The sequence below is a fragment of the Myotis lucifugus genome, unplaced genomic scaffold (assembly GCF_000147115.1).
Source record: "Myotis lucifugus unplaced genomic scaffold, Myoluc2.0 scaffold_5, whole genome shotgun sequence".
Taxonomy (NCBI): Eukaryota; Metazoa; Chordata; class Mammalia; order Chiroptera; family Vespertilionidae; genus Myotis; species Myotis lucifugus.
This window is the reverse complement of record NW_005871053.1, coordinates 11749379-11768799: the sequence shown is the minus strand read 5'-3', so window position 1 is coordinate 11768799 and position 19421 is coordinate 11749379. Positions and strand designations below refer to the sequence as shown.

General features: G+C 38.3%; 2 protein-coding genes across 5 annotated transcripts in view; one reads left to right on the top strand and one right to left on the bottom strand.

The window, feature by feature from the left end:
* CCDC173 (coiled-coil domain containing 173) overlaps nucleotides 1–11503 on the bottom strand; it is a 27920-nt gene extending 16417 nt beyond the window's left edge. Inside the window, exons 1-5 of the mRNA XM_006083161.3 lie at nucleotides 11430–11503; nucleotides 8315–8541; nucleotides 7387–7560; nucleotides 7095–7288; nucleotides 879–1035 (exon numbers count right to left, since the gene is read on the bottom strand). Of these exons, the coding sequence (XP_006083223.1) occupies nucleotides 879–1035; nucleotides 7095–7288; nucleotides 7387–7560; nucleotides 8315–8541; nucleotides 11430–11496 (819 nt within the window). The 5' untranslated portion in view covers nucleotides 11497–11503. The remainder of the gene's footprint in view (nucleotides 1–878; nucleotides 1036–7094; nucleotides 7289–7386; nucleotides 7561–8314; nucleotides 8542–11429) is intronic.
* A 142-nt stretch (nucleotides 11504–11645) lies between these two features.
* On the top strand, nucleotides 11646–19026 carry PHOSPHO2 (phosphatase, orphan 2). Of its 4 annotated transcripts, none has more exons than XM_014445534.2 (5): nucleotides 11654–11880; nucleotides 12379–12412; nucleotides 13259–13427; nucleotides 16483–16551; nucleotides 18263–19026. In XM_014445534.2, exon 5 carries the CDS (start codon nucleotides 18288–18290, stop codon nucleotides 19011–19013), a length of 726 nt encoding a protein of 241 aa, XP_014301020.1. In that variant the 5' UTR covers nucleotides 11654–11880; nucleotides 12379–12412; nucleotides 13259–13427; nucleotides 16483–16551; nucleotides 18263–18287; the 3' UTR covers nucleotides 19014–19026. The 4 variants fall into 4 exon arrangements, 3 of the variants coding, with proteins under 3 accessions (XP_014301020.1, XP_006083221.1, XP_006083220.1); XM_006083159.3 differs by lacking the exon at nucleotides 16483–16551 and adding an exon at nucleotides 14733–14862; XR_002826521.1 differs by lacking the exons at nucleotides 16483–16551; nucleotides 18263–19026 and adding an exon at nucleotides 14189–14216 and having other exon boundaries at nucleotides 11646–11880.
* The last annotated feature ends 395 nt before the right edge of the window (nucleotides 19027–19421 follow it).

Genomic DNA, 19421 nt, shown 5'->3' with positions numbered 1-19421 from the left:
TATATATATATATATAGATTCCATCTACTATGTATCTGCTTATTTCTAACTCTACCCACTACACTCAATCACTGTGAAACTAATTCCTACTCCAGACTTTGTTTTAGCACATATACAAGAAAATATATAGGTGTATCTTCTAACAAAAAAAATTTTAAATAGATAATTATTTATTTTTATTATTATTTTTAATCCTCACCTGAGGATATGTTTTTCTTGATTTTAGAGAGAAAGGAAGGGGGAGAGAGAGAACATCAATGTAAGAGAGAAACATCAACTGATTGCCTCCCATATGCACCCCAAATCTGGGATCAAACCCGAAACCTAGGTATGTACTCTGTGAATCAACCTTTTGGTGTACAGGATGATGTTCCCACCAACTCAGGTACCCGGCCAAGGCAGGGCACTCTTTTTTATCCTTCATCCTTCCTTCCTTCTTGCTGCCTTGAATGTGGCCACGAGGCAGGAGCTCCAGCAGCCATTCAAGGCCATGAGGCAACATGAGGACAGAAGCCATCTGTGTTCCAAGAATAGCAAAGCTGAGCTAAATTCTCAACTACCAGGGCAAAGACACAGAAAATGACTAAAATTGATAAATCAAGAGATACTATATGTTTATAACAATATATATATGATAACTCATTTTAAGGACAAGAAAATAAATTCATTTGAAAAACATCTTCATTCTCTTATTTCTTGTTCTTGCATGTGAGCACATCCACATAAAACCATAGCAAGTATAGCTCCCCCCAATATATTAGAAACCCAATTTAATAGCAACTTGTTTTCTAATCCACTATTATTTATAAAAAAATATATTACAATGTAGTCATTGGACTTTGTACATATTTTGAAGAGATGCTGTATTTTCAACTTACAAAAAATAGTCTCCTCCTTTCCTTTATCTCTTTATTTTTCTTTTCTAGTTTTTTTCTCATTTCTATTTCATATAATTCATTCTGTCGCTTTATTTCCTCAGCATCGTTTTCTTCAGATTTTCTCCTCCTTTCTTCTTCCTCTTCATGTTCCTTTATTCTAAAACAAACCAAAAAAATGTTATATTTTGAATAAATTAATTATATTATAATCTGGGATGATTTGAGGCTGTAAGAAAGAACTTGTGGGATTTTTTTAGGGAGGAGGGGGACAAGACATATATAAAGAGCGGTGGTTAACACCAAATCAAAAATGGTTGGCCCAGAATTACCAATATTTCCTTCCTTTGAAATTTGTTTCATTCCTCACCCAAATTAACTCCCACACTAGGATTTCACATATTCCTTTCCTTTAGGAAGAACCAGCTCACTGAAGGACTGTATGGTGGAATGTGACATTATTTTTCAGAAAAGTCCCTAATCCCTCGGGCTTCTCAATTTCAGCACTAGACATGCTACCTAAGGTCTGGGTCTAGCCACTCAGGGGATGGGGTTTGATGGAAGGAGAGAAACGAAGGTTTCCCTCATCTAACTGGCCACGCTGGTTGTCATCCCTCCTGTAGCCAGCATTGACTAGCTTACCTTCTGAGTGGGAAGCTACCAAATGCTGGTTCTGTCAAGGGGCTGAGATCCCGAAGAGCCTCCTCACTGTAGAGCTCGGGTCTGGACGATTGGCTCCCAAGACCCCCCACTGCCACTGCGGGCGATTCCGCCATCAGTTTATTGCAGGCTCTGAGTGCCCTCCTCTGGTCGTCAGTCCACATGCCGGCAAGACAGCTGGGCCCGAAATGTCTGCCTGCCAGCCAATCAACAATGTGCAGGCTGCTCCACCGCCACTATCTGCTGTCTCTAGTTTTGTTTTGTTTTTTTTAATTCTTATTCCTGAACAGGTAGGCACAGGATAGAGTCACAACCTACTTACATGGACTAAAAGACTGAGGAGTAAACCTTCCTTTCACATGTGCCTAATCAAAAGCTTTTTTTTTTTTTTTCTTGGAGTCTCCTCCCTTAGCTTCCAGGAGGGGAAAATTCCCTTCCCCTGTGCCATGGAGGACTATCCAGTTAAAAGAGCAGTAAGTTCCCTGTGGTATTATTAAGCCAATTTAGGACAGGGGATGCCTAATTGATGCATCTGTACAGAGTAAATACTTTGGAGTCATAGAAAAAAGTCACTGCTGGCCACAGTTAAACCAGGTCTATGATTGCCCTAAAAAAAACTAGGTTTTCAAATTTTGATTCACTTGTTTGTTTAGGTTATTAGAACTATTAAATATTTTATCAGTCTCTTAGAAGCAAACTCACAAGTTAACAATAAAGATTTAAAGGACATTATAAAAAGAGATGTATCTAATTTTGAGAAATGAAGTTTTAAAATTGCTATATTAAGGAAAAACAACATGACATAAAATTTTTTGCAATTTTAACATTCTTTAGCCAATTTGGGAATCACCAACATTATACCGATGCTTGTATTGAATAATGCATTGTTTTCACATAGAAATTTGAGTAAGTAAGAACAAAAATAGATCTAGGGTCAGTGCAGAGGTAATATTGTCAGTTAATTATATAAATAATATGTAACTATTAAATAATATTGAATTACCTGTCAATAAAGACTTTTATCTTAGTTTGGGTAGACTACTCAACTACCTGCCATTAATTTAGCTTAATGCGAAGTTAACGTATTGAAGGAAATCTGAGATCCTCTAGTTCAGGGAAAAAAGACATAACATTCAGATCTTTACTTCCAACACCCATGTTCACAGCAGACACCAATAATCAATGCAAAACTCTTTACTGCTGAGTTTTGGACCTACCCAACCCAATGCACTGGACAGCCTCTACCTAATAATCAGAGTAGAATTTGTCATGAAATCTCGTTGCTATCTCTGATTCACATCCTGAAGGCCCCAAATCTATATTTGTCTAGCCCATATCTGACTTGAGCTTATACATATGTTGTGTTGTCCTCCTACAAAAGCGTTAGGGGCTCCTATCCAAAATTTGGTTCAGATGACATTCCAAGCACCAAGAGAAGTTGGGAGAAAGTATTACTCACACAAGAAACTACTGGGAGAGCTGTACAGGCACAAGTAGGTCTGGAATGACTTGGGAAAAGCAAAGGGAATAGATTTGGGCCTTCCCCCAGACTAACGGGTGGGACTGGGGAAAGTTCCTGTGCAGGGGAGATATAAATTCTCTGCTGGTACCAAAGGAAAACAGAAGTCCAGGGGCCTTCTTATCAGCCTTTTCAGATGTAGGGCCAAAGGGGAAGGGAGGGTGAGGCCTACAAAGAAATCAGCAGTCAAACATCAAATATGAGGTCTGATCCTATTACAATTCACACATGTGATTCTTATAGAAACAACCCACTAGGCATCACCACCTGACTATCTATTCACTTTGTCTAAGACCAAATTCATCCTCCTCTTCTAAACAGATCCTTTTGGTCTCTTGTTCTTATCTTGGTGAATAATACCACCTTCTTTTCAGTTGCCTATGTTAGAGATGTAATAATCACAACTTAGTGATAATTTGTAAATTCATTTATTAAAAAAATTTATAATAGATTTACATTTTCCTCTGTTGTATTCAATTATAGAATTTAATTTTCTTAATAAATTTAAGATGTAAGAATCTGGAACCAAATTGGCAACCCAAGCTCACGTGTCAAACATTTTCCTCCTAATTCCTCTCAATGCAAGCAATGGGAGGAAGGGAATTCTACATCACTACTAGAAGCTACAGCAAGGTCTTACTCACATACCTGAATTTTCAAGAGATTTCTTGGGAAAAATATGTCAGTAAAAAGTGAAGTGAGGATAGGTAATACTTGGCCACCATCCACAAAGACAGTCCACTGTGAAGGAATTTGTGCTTACCTCAGAGCCCGACGAACATCTAGACTACATGAAAATAAGCCAAAGAAACAACTAAAGCAAATCCTAGAACCTGCTTGAACCTCTAACCTGTTGCCCAAGATCACTTGGAAAGGTGACCCTATGGCCCAAACATAGCCTGCAAAGGCTACAGGGAGACAGATGGCCTGTGAAGGTGTTAGCACTTGCCAGGTAGTTTGCTGGAGATTAATCTGCTACCTATAATGATTTCTGAGCTGCAACAGCCAACATAAAAAGAGAGATGTCTCAAAGGAGACTCACTGGCTAAATATTTGCCTCCCTTTGCCAATGGCTCTGTCCATAACTTGCACAAACCCTTGGATCTCTACACTGCCAAAGAAAAAAAATTATAATAAATCCAAAAGTTACCCTTCTCCTTTTACTAAGGGTTAAAATAACTGAAGAATACAATCTGGCAACACATACTAGTACATCCTGAGAATTGATGTCAATGTCACTTAGATATTTGTGATTCTGAGAAATACATATATATACAAAAATAAAATCATAACAAAAAGAGAGATTTGAACACATAAAAATAAATATCTTCTAACTACTAAAAACCATTCAGAAAGATGACAAAATCTGCAATGACTAATACATTAGAATATCAATATATATAAAACTCCTTATTAATCAGTTTTTAATCAATGACAAACTACATACCAATATGAAACAACCTACACAAGAACAATGGGATAACCAATTCATGATAATAAAAACCCAAACAAATGGACATTTATACATGAAAAAATGCTGTCTCACTAAAATTACTAGAAATGTAAATTAAAAGATATGATTTTTTGCCAAAAAAAGTACCAGTATTGATTATAGTATAAAGGGTGTCAGACATCATTGATGAATGCACTGAGAGCCTTCTCAAAGGCAATTTGGTGTCACTCTCCAAATGTAAAATCCAAGTCCATTTCAAGAACTCTATCCTACATAAATACATCTTTGCACAAAAGTTACAAAAGATATATGCTAAGGATGATCTGCAACATTGTTAGAAATGGGGGGCACCCAAATTTCCCTCAATAATAATTATAGTTAAATTAGAGGCCCAGTGCATGGGATTCATGCACTGGTGGGGGGGCATGGCCTGTGGGGATTGGCCCGCTGTGGGAGCTCCACTCATCTCAGTTAGCTGAGCAGCTGTGGGCCTGCCCTCTGAGTGGCACCCCCACTATTGAGCACACTGACCACCAGGGGGCAGCTCCTGCCTTGAGCGTCTGCCCTGTGGTGGTCAGTGCATGTCATAGCAACTGGTCGACTGGTTGGTCTGGTTGTTCCACCGTTTGGTCGCTGGGCTTTTATTATATAGGATAAATAATGGTACATGCTTAGTATACAATATGATTACAGTGGGGCCTTGACTTACGAGTTTAATTCGTTCCATGATGGAGCTCGTAACTCAAATTACTCGTATGTCAAATCTTAAAGTGAACGAGTGAGACATGTGATGCTGGGCTGATGTTGTGGCGTTCACTGTGACGTTTGCTGTGCCAACTAGCGGTGGGGTATCTGAAGCTGGCTTGTAACCCGAATTTTAGCTCGCAACTCAAAGCAAAAAATCGGCTGAGAGACGGCTCATATCTCGAAAAACTCGTTAGTCGGGATACTCATAAGTCAAGGTCCCACTGTATTTTAAAAGATGTGACTGATCCATATATTCTGGCATAAAAAGATATTCAAGGTATATTGTTGAGTGAAAAAATGAAGTCACAGAAAAATATATTGTATAACATCCAAGTTAAAAAATACATACACACTTAAATATGTGCTGTATATAATAAGTATTAGTAACTTCAACATTCTGAAGGGATAGTTATAAAACTTTTTATAATGGCTATTTAGGAAGAGGAAAATGAGACTAAAGAGACAGACATTCAATAGGATGGACTTGAAGATGAGCTTTCAAATTTTACTCCAAATTTTGCTGTATAGCTTGAATTTAAATAAGCATAAATGCATTTATTATTTGCAAAAATAATTTTTAAGAACAAATGTTAACAGTGCCTACTCTAGATCACTGAATTTCTAGTGATTTTTAATTTTGTTTACCTATGTTTTATAATTCTGTAATGTTTACCAATACAGTATTGTGTAAAGGTTTTTATGTATTTTTACAATTTATACACATTTAAACTAAGTGTAAAGAAACTGGTAAATCTCACATTGGAGAAACAAAGTGGCTGGCGGACACGGAAGAGACTTTTTCTGAATCCCCTTTGTGCCTTTTCCTATTTGTGTGTATCAGCTATTTAGAAAAGTAAGAAAAATTATACTTTTAAAAAAGAGATCAGGTTTGATTTCAATTTACTGACATTGATAAATGAAAAAAACATTTAATAAAATGGTAGTTGATCCAATTTTATTTTATAAAATGTGAGTATATATGATTAGGAAAAATGGTTGCATCACTGGATCAATGATTTCCAGGGGTGGAGGGTGGGGGATAGAATTCAGTGCAAAGGGGCATGAGGAAACCCATTTGGAGTGATGGAAGTATTCCGTGTCCTGATTTGGGTGAGGTATACAGCTCTATGCTGTTAAAAAGTCGATTATTATTAAATGTAAATTATACCTCAATGAATCCACCCACCTTCACCACCACCATCAAAAAAGGTCTATATGGCTATATACAAAAACAAAAACAGCTTATTGTGGTGGATTATTCAAAAAAGCTCACTCTCTCACTCCCCACTCCCATGGGAGTCTATTTCTCTGTTCCAATGTTGTTAGGCTGAGCCTTATGACTTAGACTCATGGTAGGCCATGTTTCCTTGACCTTTGACTTAGGGTTAGGCACATTCTTGCAAGCTTGTGCTCATTCTTCTGCATCTCTGTCAGTACCATCAGAAAAGCTTCCCGCAGGTGACTGCTGGCCCTTCATCTAGGACTTCAGAATGAATACACAGGGAGCAGATCAGAGCCTTGCCCATAACAAGCAAACCCAGCCAGTCCTGCGGTTTGAACAAAAGCTGCCAGCCACGCCCAACCAACCCCCAGATACATGAGAAATAAGTGTTTATTGGTGAATGCTACTAGACTATGTGGTTGTTTGTTCTGCAGCATTATAGTGACAATGTATTACCTCTGGGTAAGGGAGTGATAATGAGTTTTGCCCTCTTTCCCTGTATTTTTTTTCTACTTAGTAGGTATTTTAGCATGTATTACTTCTATAATCAGGAAAAAAAGCTATATCCATCATGAGAAAAAGAGAAAGGTACAATCAAGATAATTTATATATACATACTGTTTTAAATGATCATTGGCAAGAGCTATTCTATCTCTGCGTTGTTTTCCTGCTTTTTCTTGTTCTTCCTTAAGCGCTTTTTCAATGTTGAGTTTCAGTTGTTCCTCCCATTTTTTATCAGATTTTATTCTACTCTTTTGGGATTCAATCTGAGCATCACGTTCTTTCATCACTCTACTAAGAAGAAGTCCTGACTACAAAAAAAAAAATTACAGTACTTTAAGAAAATAAAATCTAATTGTGTATAAATATGTTAAGTATATATAAAAATACAAGAAAACCCAAGTAGTACATGAAAGTTTTTCAGTCTTTCTGTCTGGTAAAATTGATATTGCTTTGCATGTTCAATGGCCTTTCTTCTTTCTCCTTGTTTGTATATTGCTTCTTCCAGATCAAGAATTTGTCTTTCGGCCTCTATTTCTTCATCACGCTTCTTTTTGGCTTTAAGTTTTTGTTCTTTTATCCCCTGCAAAAAAGACCAAAGCAGTCATCTGTTTTCATTTTTCAATTAAATTTTACAAAATTGAACATTGTAATATGATCATTTGAACTTTCATTATTAGTCTTTATTGTATTTGCATTTATCATTAATAAATAAAATAAGAAGTTACACTCATGAGCTAATTTTTAATTGAACTTTTTAGGTAGGTAACACAGTTATATGGTTGAAAACCCAAAAATACTATAAATGTATACACTGAAACTCTCCCTCCAATCCTAATTTACATCGGCAATCTCTAAGACAACCACTATTATTAGTTTCTTGTGTTTATTTCAAAGTTCCTTCATATATTTACATAATAATATATAAGCATACATCATATGATTCAGCTATTCTACACCAAGATATTTACCCAAGAGAAATGAAAGCATATATCCATACATAGACTTACACATGAAAGTTCATAAGCAGCTTTTAAAAAAATATATATTTTTATTGATTTCAGAGAGGAAGGGAGAGGGAGAAAGAGATAGAATCATCAATGATGACAGAGAATCATTGATTGGCTGCCTCCTGCACACCCCCTACTGGGGATTGAGCCCACAACCCCGGGCATGTGCCCTTGACCAGAATCGAACCCGGGACCCTTCAGTCCACAGGCCGATGCTCTATCCACTGAGCCAAACTGGCTAGGGCTATATGTAAAAATATTTATAAGAGTGCTAAGAAAAAAAGTAAGCCTTCAGTGCTTATGTACTCCTGGGTGGTTAATACTTACTGCATATGTTCGAGCCCAATGTTTTACCACTTCTTGGGATCGGAGATGCATTTCTTTCTTTGCCTTTCTTTCTGCGCGAAGGCATGCTGCTTTTCTTGTCATACCGTCAATGCTATCTCGAATCCTTTCCCACTCATTGTGTGGAATTATGGTGACCTGCTGGAGATCTACTTTGCTAGGTAGAAGAGGTGGATAGAGAACTTGATCTTCGTTGGAGTTCTTTATTTCTAATAAAGTGTTAAAAATGAATATTAAAAACTTTCAAGAAGAGTGTGATATTTTTTTCTCAGACATTTCTATATAGGTATATCTAGAAATTATTTGAAATAATAATTATATTCTTGCTATCTTAAGAGCAGCTGGGATTAAATGGAAAGATACAACACCTTGAAATCAAAAGACATAGATTTGAGTCCTTGTTTAGTCATTTCCTTAGTGTGTAAAGTTGGGCAAGTCATTTAACTTCTTGGAGTCTTGGTATCAACATTTTTAAAGCTGACATCAATAATACCTACCCAACAGGTTGTTGTAAAAGCATTTTTCAATTTAACCACGTAGGAGTTTATAAATGGACTAGAGGCCCAGTGCACAAAATTCATGCATGGGGAGGGGTGTCCCTCAGCCTGGCCTGCACCCTCTCGCAATCTGGGACTACTGGCTCTTAACTGCTCACCTGCCTGCCTGCCTGCCTGATCACCCCTAACCACTCTACCTGCCTGCCTGCCTGATCGCCCCTAACCACCTCTGCCTCGGCCCCCATCACCGCGGCTTCATCCCTAAGGTCATCCAGAAGGACGTCCAGAAGGTCATTCAGTTGTCTGGTCTAATTAGCATATTATGCTTTTATTATTATAGATAACTTTGGGAATGTTCACCTATTGGGATTGTAGACATTATAACTGACTCTATTCAACCCCTTCCTAACTGAGTACCAGCAATGTAATTTGGAGAACTGACTACAGTTTCCAATGTGGGCCTCATTAGTTTAAGAATACTTGCATCTCCCTTGCCAATAATTATTTCTATAATAAAAAAAATAGGAGAAGAGGTTTATTTGAGACTTTTAGAAAAGTTCTTTCTTGTTCTTCTGGTAAAGATATCTGAGAGTTACTCTCAAGCTACTCTCAAGCTAGATATGAACAAGGAAGCATGAAGGCCAGATAGGCACCCATCCTAGGACCACAAAAGGAAGCTGTTACTGTGAACCACAAGGTGGAAAAAAAGGAAGCACCTGGCACAATGAGGATCTCATTATACTGCTAGTTCAATCAGATCAATCAGACCTGAAGCCTGGAGTTCCTTAGTCAGTGGTGAACAGGCTCTGGATGGAAGCAGTGGAAGGAGAGCTGCATGTGAGAAGCTATGTGGTACACAATGTGATCCCTCCTCTGTGACATCCCAGATCTTCAGTAGAGTAACTGCACTCATGAGATGTTTTATTCAAGATCTTTTGTTGTTGTTGTTAATCCTCACCCAGAGATATTTTTTCCATTGATTTTAGAGAGAGAGGAAAAGGGGGAGAGACACACAGAGAGAAACATCGAGTGAGAGAGACACATCAATTGGTGGTCGGGGATCAAATCCACAACCGAGGTACGTGCCCTTGACCAGAATCAAACCCATAACCCTTCTTCAGTCAGCGGTCCAACGCTCTAACCACTGAACAACCAGCTAGGGCTTATTCAAGATCTTTTCATGGACTCTGACTCAAGAAGAGAACCAAGAGAACAAAAGCAGTAGAAATGGACAAGCATAAAGAAATAAGAGAACCCACAGAAAATCTGGGAAAGTTTTTTGACTTTCGAGGCCACTGAAGTTGGGACAAGTTCCCCCATCTCTCTGAGGATAAGGAGCTCTGATTGACATCAGAGATACAGATGATCTCACACATCCATGCTCTAGTTCACTGGATTGATGTACAGTTCACTCCTCTAAGGCCACTCTTATTTCCAAGATCCTTTCCTCACAGTGGCTCTCACACAATGCTAGTAGTGGCTGTTCCAGAAATTAAACAGGCCACAGTTGAAAGAAGGAACAAGAAAAAAGACAGTCTCATGGAGTAGAGAGGGGACAAAAGCAGTGACAAATGACCTATGGGTATCTAAAATCAGTCCATGAGCCAGTCCATGAGCCTGTCATCGTTAACACACTTTTCGTGGCTTACAAAATCTCTCTTTTTAAATTGAGATATAGTTCACATATCATAAAACTCACCATTGTAAAGGGTGAGTGACTTTTAGTCTATTCACAAAGCTGTGCAAACATCACCACTAATTCCAGAACATAAGTTTCTTGGTCATCTTGTTTGTACTCAACTATCATCACTTCTTCAGCCAGCTGTGAAGTTTACAAAATGGCACTGATTTTTAAAAATATATATATATATATATTTATTGATTTCAAAAAGAAAGGGAGAGGGAGAGACAGAAACATCAATGATGAGAGAAAATCATTGATCAGCTGCCTCCTGCACGCCCCCTACTGGGGATCGAACCTGCAACCCGGGCATGTGCCCTTGACCGGAATCGAATGGGGTCCTTTAGTCGGCAGGCCGATGCTCTATCCACTGAGCCAAATGGTCTAGGGCGGCCCTAATTTTTTTAACAAACATACCTGATGAGCTCTGAGTAAGGTAAACTCCAGACTCCTGGAACTGCAACCACACAGATCAATTGGGTCAGCCTACTTCTTATATTTTCTCCACCTCTATTTATGTAAACTTTTTCTTTTCAAATGTTTTTATTGATTTCAGAGAGAGGAAAGGAGAGGAAGAGGGATAGAAACATTAAGGATGAGAATCATTGATCGGCTGCCTCCTGCATGTCCCCTACTGGGATCCAACCGGAAACCGGCATGTGCCCTGACCTGCACATCCCCGGTTCATGGGTCCACGCTCCACCACTGAGCCACACTGGTCGGGTATTTATGTAAACTTTTCCCACCTACCGATTCATCTGAGGGCAAAACTGTCTAATTTACATAGAACCCCACGCTGCTTTTGACTTGGAGTCCACTTCACCTGGACTAGGCCCCCTCACCTGGCACCCTCGCCTCTCACCCCGCGTCTGGGGGGTCAGAAACAATCCCCATGTCAGCGTGGGGCAGTTTAGCTCACCCGTGCTTCCCTTCGCCTGTCCAGAGCGCCTTCCGAACCGCACCTGCATCTCTGCCGAGGTGCCCATGGCGCTCTGAGACTTGGAAAGGCGACTGCGAGGCGGGGCGCTGCAGCCTCTAGCCTGCAGTGTTTGGGAATGCCGCGCAGTTGCTTAGCAACGCCGCCGGAAGTGACGGCAGCTGCCGCTGAAGAACGAGGAACCGGCCGCTGCGGGCTGTGGGGCCGGAGAACCCAGGCTGCGCCTGCGCGAGAAGCGAAGGCCGGTGTCAGAGTGGGGCGTCCCCACGGACAGGCGCGGGGGCGCTCCGCGGGAGCAGGGCGGAGGCTCGCACAGCTGCCGACTCCTGTCCTGGGCCAGTGCGGGAGCTGGGGACCCGGGCTGGTGCCCCCATCCTCCTCCATCACGGGCCTCCCGCGGGACGACCCCTCCTAGTCCCGGCGGACCGGGCAGGTGTGTGGGGAGCGGGGCCCCGGCTGGTGTGTGCGGCCCGCGGTGTCCTCGCGCGGGGAAGGGGAAGGGCCGCGCTCTCCCTTAGCCGTGGGAACGCAGGGGTTCCTTGACAGAAAATCGATGTTTAAATACTTTAGTTTCTAGGGCGTAATTCGGGCCAGATGGGGCTCAGTTTTTTAAACATAAGGTGAAAACTTGGATGTTGTCTCAACGTTCATATTCGGACCTTTAATGTATTTAAATTGCTTGGTAAATACAGTAAGTTGAATGTATTTGGAGCATCAACCAGACCTGGAAGGACACCAGAATCTGTTAAGAGTGGGTGCGGGCTTGGTCTCAGAAGATACTTTTCCAACACATCGAGGTGGAAATGATTTCCTGACAAGCTAGCGGGCTGCAATGCGTCCTTATTAGGCACCAAGTCGGAGTTGTTCAAAATGGAAGGAGTAACGTTTTCAATCACTGAAGTTCTAACGTAGTTGTACTGTTTTTCTTCAGGTTTTCTATCAGATGTTCCACCGTAAGAATGCTGGTAAGTATGAAAGGGGTCAATAAAATACTTGGTTTTGCTGTTTGTTTGTTTTTGGGAGGCACAGTTTTTAAAATGTCAAGAACTGGGAAAGAGATTCCACCCTGCCTGCATGCTAGCAACACCTGCTACAGTTTTGTAGAAGCTGCAGGCCCCTAGATCAGAGGTGAGTTACAGCAGGAGCGGTAGTCAGAAGAGCAGCAATTTTACCCCAGTCCCCAGAGTCAGAAGTCATCTAAACACGGAGTTAGGCTAAGGAACCCAAATCTTTATTACAACGAACAATAAGCATCTCAAGGCTACATGTCTTATTTAAGCAGTCCTCAATTCTTGGATGTGTATGTAGTTTCTAGTTTCCATTAGTTAAAAGCACATAGGTTATTGTTAGACTATGGAAACATTGCAGATATACAAAATATATATACTGCTCCAGCTGTGGGAGAGAATAGTTAATAACTATTTGGGGAATTTTAACAAATTGGTTTCAAAATAGATTCACATTCTTAAAATTGGATGTTTGTGCATATCCTTAATTTTTGAGACTTTTATTTCAAGTATGCCAAATCTTTGAATGTTTATTGACAACAGACTGTAGTATTGGTCTGTTATTTAACAAACAAAAAGAAAAAGTGGAATTTGTAATTCTCAACGTAATCAGTGTAACACTTGTGATTGTATCCACCAGGTAAAAACTTATATTTACATAACATTCCATTTTGCATTTAAGGTTTGTGTTTAATCAAGATTTTGTTTTTCTGTTGCCAATAGGTGCTTTTCTGATGTAAGAAAAAATAGCATCATAAGAAAACAAATTTTAAAATATCTTAAATAAACTTTTATTAATTTTAGGAGTTAAGAAGTCTCTGTTCCTTTGCTCCAAACCAGAAGACTTCGTTGCCTGCATATAGAGTAGGAGTAATGTTGGTTAGAAACGGGCTGGTGTTGAAAACAGAAGGTTGTCATGACTATTTAACTCTATGCTAAAGTGCGATTAATTGTCTTGGAAATACTTAGTTGGGTAAGTATTTTTAATAAAGGTTTATGTTGAGTGGTAAAAAAAAATGAATATAAAAATATATGAAATTAAGAAAAGTTCACTTTTAGGTAGAAATTAATAGCAGTGGCACTATATTAACTTCAGGCTTATGACATATCTTAGTATTTTTAGGTCAATAGTTCAGGAATTTTAGTAACGTGTAGCTAATTAAATCTAGGCTTGAGGAAATTTTTAACCAACAATGAGTTATACTTGAAAAAAATTTTAATTAAATTCAGAATGCTTAAAATCATATTTAATTTAAAATATGCCTAGGTACAGTCCTAATGTAATTGTCAACTATGCTTTATTGCTATTTATTACATTGTTTCTAAGTGCATCATTGTTTTTAAGTGCATAATTCACTTTCCCATGTGAATTATGCACTTAAATCTCTGGGAGCCAGTCAGAGGCAGCTGGGTTAGGCATTTGGAGATTCAAGGATACAGAGTCTCAGGATATTACAGGGTGGGGCAAAAGTAGGTCTACACAGTGTTTATTCTTGTAGTAGTATTGATTAATTATTGTATTATTTTTCATACAAACAACTGTAAACCTACTTTTGCCTTACCCTGCATATATCTAAATTCACACAACAGGAGATACCATCTAGATTAATTATTCTCCAGATTTTCTAAATTGAGAGACATTGAATACTTACTCTTATATGGGTAATGACCTCTACTCTGTTTCACCTGCTGGCTATCTATTTTTTTTTTAATATATATTTTTATTGATTTCAGAGAGAAAGTGGGAGAGAGAGAGAGAGAGAGAGAGAGAGAGAGAAGCATCAGTGATGAGAAAGAATCATTGATCGGCTGCTTCCTGCACTCCTGCACACCCCCCTACTGGGGATCGAGCCCACAACCTGGGCATGTGCCTGGACCAAGAATCAAACTGGGACCTCCTGGTTCATAGGTCAATGCTCAACCACTGAGCCACACTGGCCAGGGCTAACTATTGTAATAAACCAGAGAATACATGTGATTAAATGCCATGTTTTCCTTTTTTTTTAATTTAAATTAAATTTATCCTGGTAATATTGGTTAATAACATGTTTTCCATTTTTATTTATCTCTTTTATTTATGGGGTTCTTCACTTTTCTTTGTAGAATTTCTTGCTAAAACCTCAGAATGGTTATGAAGTAGATCACAGAGGTAGTATTATAGGTAGTGTGTACTTTAATGAATGTTTTTATGTAATTAAACCTCTTTTTGTTAAAATAACCTTAGTATTTTATTTTTAAACTGATCAATAATCTTTAAATACTGTATTCTATTTCTTAGACACTAGTGTGGTTCTTAAAAGCATGAACTTTGAAGTCAAGCAGACCTGAGTCAAAATTCCAGCTCTGCCATTTAACTAATACTTAACCAACCTATCTAATACTTAAGCACTAGTTTACATATCTTTAAGGTGAGGATAATTACTACTTAATAGGGTTATGATAGTTAAATGAGATAATTATAAAGTTCTTAGTTAAGTGTCTGGTGATCTCTCTAAAAATATTACTCTTTTTAAAATGTTCTATATATACTAATTATAGTTTTTATTTGGGTAATCTACTGTATAATTATTTTTACATGATAATTTTCATTCATACCATCTGTTAACCAATTTATTCTTTTCTCTTGAGATGTATAATTGACCTGTATTATCTTTTAAAGTAAAAGATTGAAGTAATTGTCATATTGTAAGTAATGTGATTACTCAAGTATGTCCAGATTATTTGGCACTCTGGTCAGGGCATATACCTAGGTCAGGGGTGGGCATATACCTTTTTGTGAGTGCATGCCAAAACCAGCAAAATCTCTGACTCAAAATTCTTCTGCGTACCAACCCTAATTTTTTGAGAACATGTTATGCCTACTTGATATCTCTTAAGGTGTACATATGTGAAGAACCTTGAAGAAATAATAAAATTCATTCGAGCGACAAAAACACAGTATATGATGATGAAAAATACATTTATTTTTTAATGTATACATGTACACTGATAGTCCGACAGAAAACTTTATGACTCCGTTTGATATTATCAGTGGGACTTTTGCTGCTGCATCACTGATGACAGAGATTTTACATCAGGTTTATATTTCGTGACCTTCAGAGATATTCACGAGCTACTACTTTCATCCATCAGGCTACTCCTTTCACGAGACTTAACAAAATTCATCACTGAGAACAAAGATTCACAAGCGTATGTGGATAAAAACATGGAGAGTAATGCTGTTGCAAAGTTTTTTTAAACAAAAAAAAATTTTTTGGAATAGCATTCCAAGTCCTCAATAGTTCATTTTCGACACTTCCCTCTGGTACTCCTGTCTCTAACCGCTTTTTTTCAATGTGTTTTCCAAGTCAACTCTAAGGTCAATAAATTTCTGCTTCCAAATTGAGCTACTCTGAAATTCAATCAACTGTATTTCAAAGTCAGCCATGTCTATGGTCTTTAAGATAACTTGTTATGTAAAATTATTTATTTATCTAAGATGCACCTACACTGAATTTATCTGAAAAATACAAAAGTCGATATTAAGCAAAAAATTGTAAATGGAAGATTATAAGAGAGGGTTTCACGTGCCAGTAAAAGTTACTGGCGTGCCATGTTTGGCACACATACCAGGGGTTGCCCACCCCTGACCTAGGTTGTGGGTTCAATCCCTGGTTGGGGTGCATACAGGAGGCAACCAATTGATGTTTCTCTCTCACATTGATGTTTTGCTCTCTCTCCCTGGCTTTCTCTGTCCCCTCCCCCTTTCCCTTCTCTCTGAAATAAATAAGTAAATAAATAAATGTAAAAATTGTTAACAAAAGTTACTACTAGTCCAGAAGAACTAAACTAACCTCCATTTCAAGTAATTTGTTTAGAATTTCAAGTACAGCATCCTGTAACCATTTAGTTTTAACATTGGCATTGATATTAGAAATTGATTTCAAGCTAAACACTTTTTTTTTTGTTCGCTATTAATCATCATTACACAGGCCAACATACAATAACCACCTTGAGGTTTTTAATGTGATTGCTAATGTTTGTTGCAGAATACTTCATCGAATAGGACAAATAGCCTATTGGCCCTCGGAAATCCAATCTCCTTATATCAAGCTGAAGTGAGTGAAAGTAGACTGTGCATTGAAAATGCTACAAGATTATAGGCCAGCCCTGGCTGGTTTGGCTCAGTGGATAGAGCATCAGCCTGCGGACTGAATGGTCCTGGGTTCGATTCTGGTCAAGTGCACATGCCTGGGTTTTGAGTTCGATCCCCAGTGGGGGCTGTGCAGGAGGCAGCCAATCAATGATTCTCTCTCATCATTGATGTTTCTATTTCTCCCTCTTCTTCCTCTCTGAACTCAATTAAAAAATATTATATAAAAAAAAAGATTATAGGCCAGACAACTTCAATGAAAGCAGTGTGCTTTTATCATTTCCCAACATTACAAGAGAACTCACCAGCAACTAGAAGCTATTAATCAGAAATAAGAGCTATTATTAAGCAAATTTCCTACCAATTAGTGATGTGAATCCTCTTCTCCTTTCCTGCTGGTTTGCTCACTATGCAACCCTTTATCTTTCTCTCTCATCTCTACCCATTACGAACTCAATGATCTTGCTCTCTCTTTCCTGTATGGTAGAAATCTTTCTGTGCTGTGCAATTTAATACTTAATGATAATACTATTTTGTGCTAGTCTCTAATTGTTTTAGATGTGCTATATATTCTCAACTAGATTGTAGACCCTGAGGCTAGGACCATGTGTCATATTTCTTTGTGAATGCTTTTTTTTTTTTTTTTTAAGAGAAACATAGATTGGCTGCCTCCTGCACGTCCCCTACAAGGGATTGAGCCAGCAACCCAAGCATATGTCCTAATCGGGAATTGAACCAGCAACCTTTCAGTGCAGGGGACAATGCCCAACCAACCAAGCCACACCAGCCAGTATTGTTAATGCTTTTTATGCTAAACATGATAGGCACTAAGTAATGTCTTATTGGAAAATCTAAAAATAGCCACTTGTTTTGTACAACTGTGACCAGAGCTCAAAGCAAAAACACTTCATGTCCATGTTTAAAAAAAGTATTTAAAGTTTGCAAGATTTAATGTTATGTTAAGTTTGGTCTGAATTTTGGTTGTTAAGTTTGGTCTGAATTTTGGTTAGTACACAGAGACCTATTGTTTAATATGAAGATTATTGTATGCACAGGTAGGGTCCCTAGGCCTGGCCAGCGATCAGGGCCAATCCGGGCTTTCAGGCTGCCGGCCAATCCGGGCTTTCAGGCTGCCGGCCCTGGGGCCCTCCTTCATTCTGTGCTGCCCCCCTGGTGGTCAGCATGCATCATAGCAAGCGATCAAACTCTCGGTCAAACTCCTGAGGTGACAGTTTGCATATTAGCCTTTTATATATAGAGATATTTTAAACTAATAAGTTTGGCTGTAATGATAAAAATGAGTAATTAGCATACATTTTTCTGTATTATTTAAACATTTCTAAATAAGACTGTAAGAGAATAATTGTTTCATTGCTTCTCTCAATAGCTTAATTCTAAATGCTCAAGGAATAATCCCCACAGGATCACAATAATATCGTGGATATCCTTTTTATATATTCTATTTTCTATTCACTTAAAATACTCAAATATGAACTTTGCTTCTCAGGCAAATATGCTTAAATGGTGGTCCAAAAATTCTTAGTTATTTTAATTTGTTTATGTTCACCCTATGTTTTAACAGATTCACCCTATGTTTAACACTCAGTAATGTTTGTTAAGTAATAGCTATATATGTAAAACAGAGTATTTAGGGAATAATATTTCTTCTTTTTCAGGGTAACCTAAATCTGTTTTGGAACCATGAAAATTTTGCTGGTTTTTGACTTTGACAATACAATCATAGATGACAATAGTGACACCTGGATTGTACAATGTGCCCCAGAGAAAAAGCTTCCTAATGAACTACAGGATTCTTACAAAAAAGGATTTTGGACAGAATTTATGGGCAGAGTCTTTAAGTATTTGGGAGAGGAAGGTGTAAGAGAAGATGAAATGAAAAGAACAATGACATCAATGCCTTTCACTCCAGGGATGGTGGAACTTTTAAACTTTATAAGAAAGAACAAGGACAAATTTGATTGCATCATTATTTCAGATTCAAATTCTGTCTTCATTGATTGGGTGTTAGAAGCTACCAATTTTCATGATGTGTTTGATAAAGTGTTTACAAATCCCGCAGCTTTTGATGGCAGTGGTCATCTCACTGTGGAAAATTATCACGCTCATTCTTGCAATAGGTGCCCCAAAAACCTTTGCAAAAATGTAGTTTTGGTGGAATTTGTAGATAAACAGTTACAACAAGGAGTGAATTATACACAGATTGTTTATATAGGTGACGGTGGGAATGATCTTTGCCCAATAACCTTTTTAAAGAAAAATGATGTTGCCATGCCACGGAAAGGATATACTTTACAGAAAACTCTTTCCAGAATGTCTCAAAATCTTGAGCCTATGGAATCTTGTGTTGTAGTTTGGTCTTCGGGTGTTGAAATAATTTCTCATTTGCAAGTTCTAATAAAGGAGTAATATGCCAACAATTGAAATGTGTACCAGTTAAGATTGGGTACAGCAGCATAAAACTAAAATCCCAAATGCCAGTGGTTTAAAAAAAAAATCTTTTTCCTATCACTTAAAAGAATTCCAGAGGTAAGTATCTCTCAAGGCCGCTATTTTGCTCTACCAACTTCAGCACTTGGCTACCAACTCATGATACAAGATTGTTATTCAAGCTCCAATCCTCAAATCAATCTTTTATGGCCAGCAAGAAGGAAGGCAGTGAATTGCACTCATTTAAATTGCATTGGCCAAAACTCAGTCACAATGCCCCCACCTAATTGCAAGGAAGGATGAAAAATATAGCTTTTATTCCAGATGGCCATTTGCCTGGAAAACATTGGAAAAAAGAGGAGTATAGAATTAAGGTAAGTGCAACTA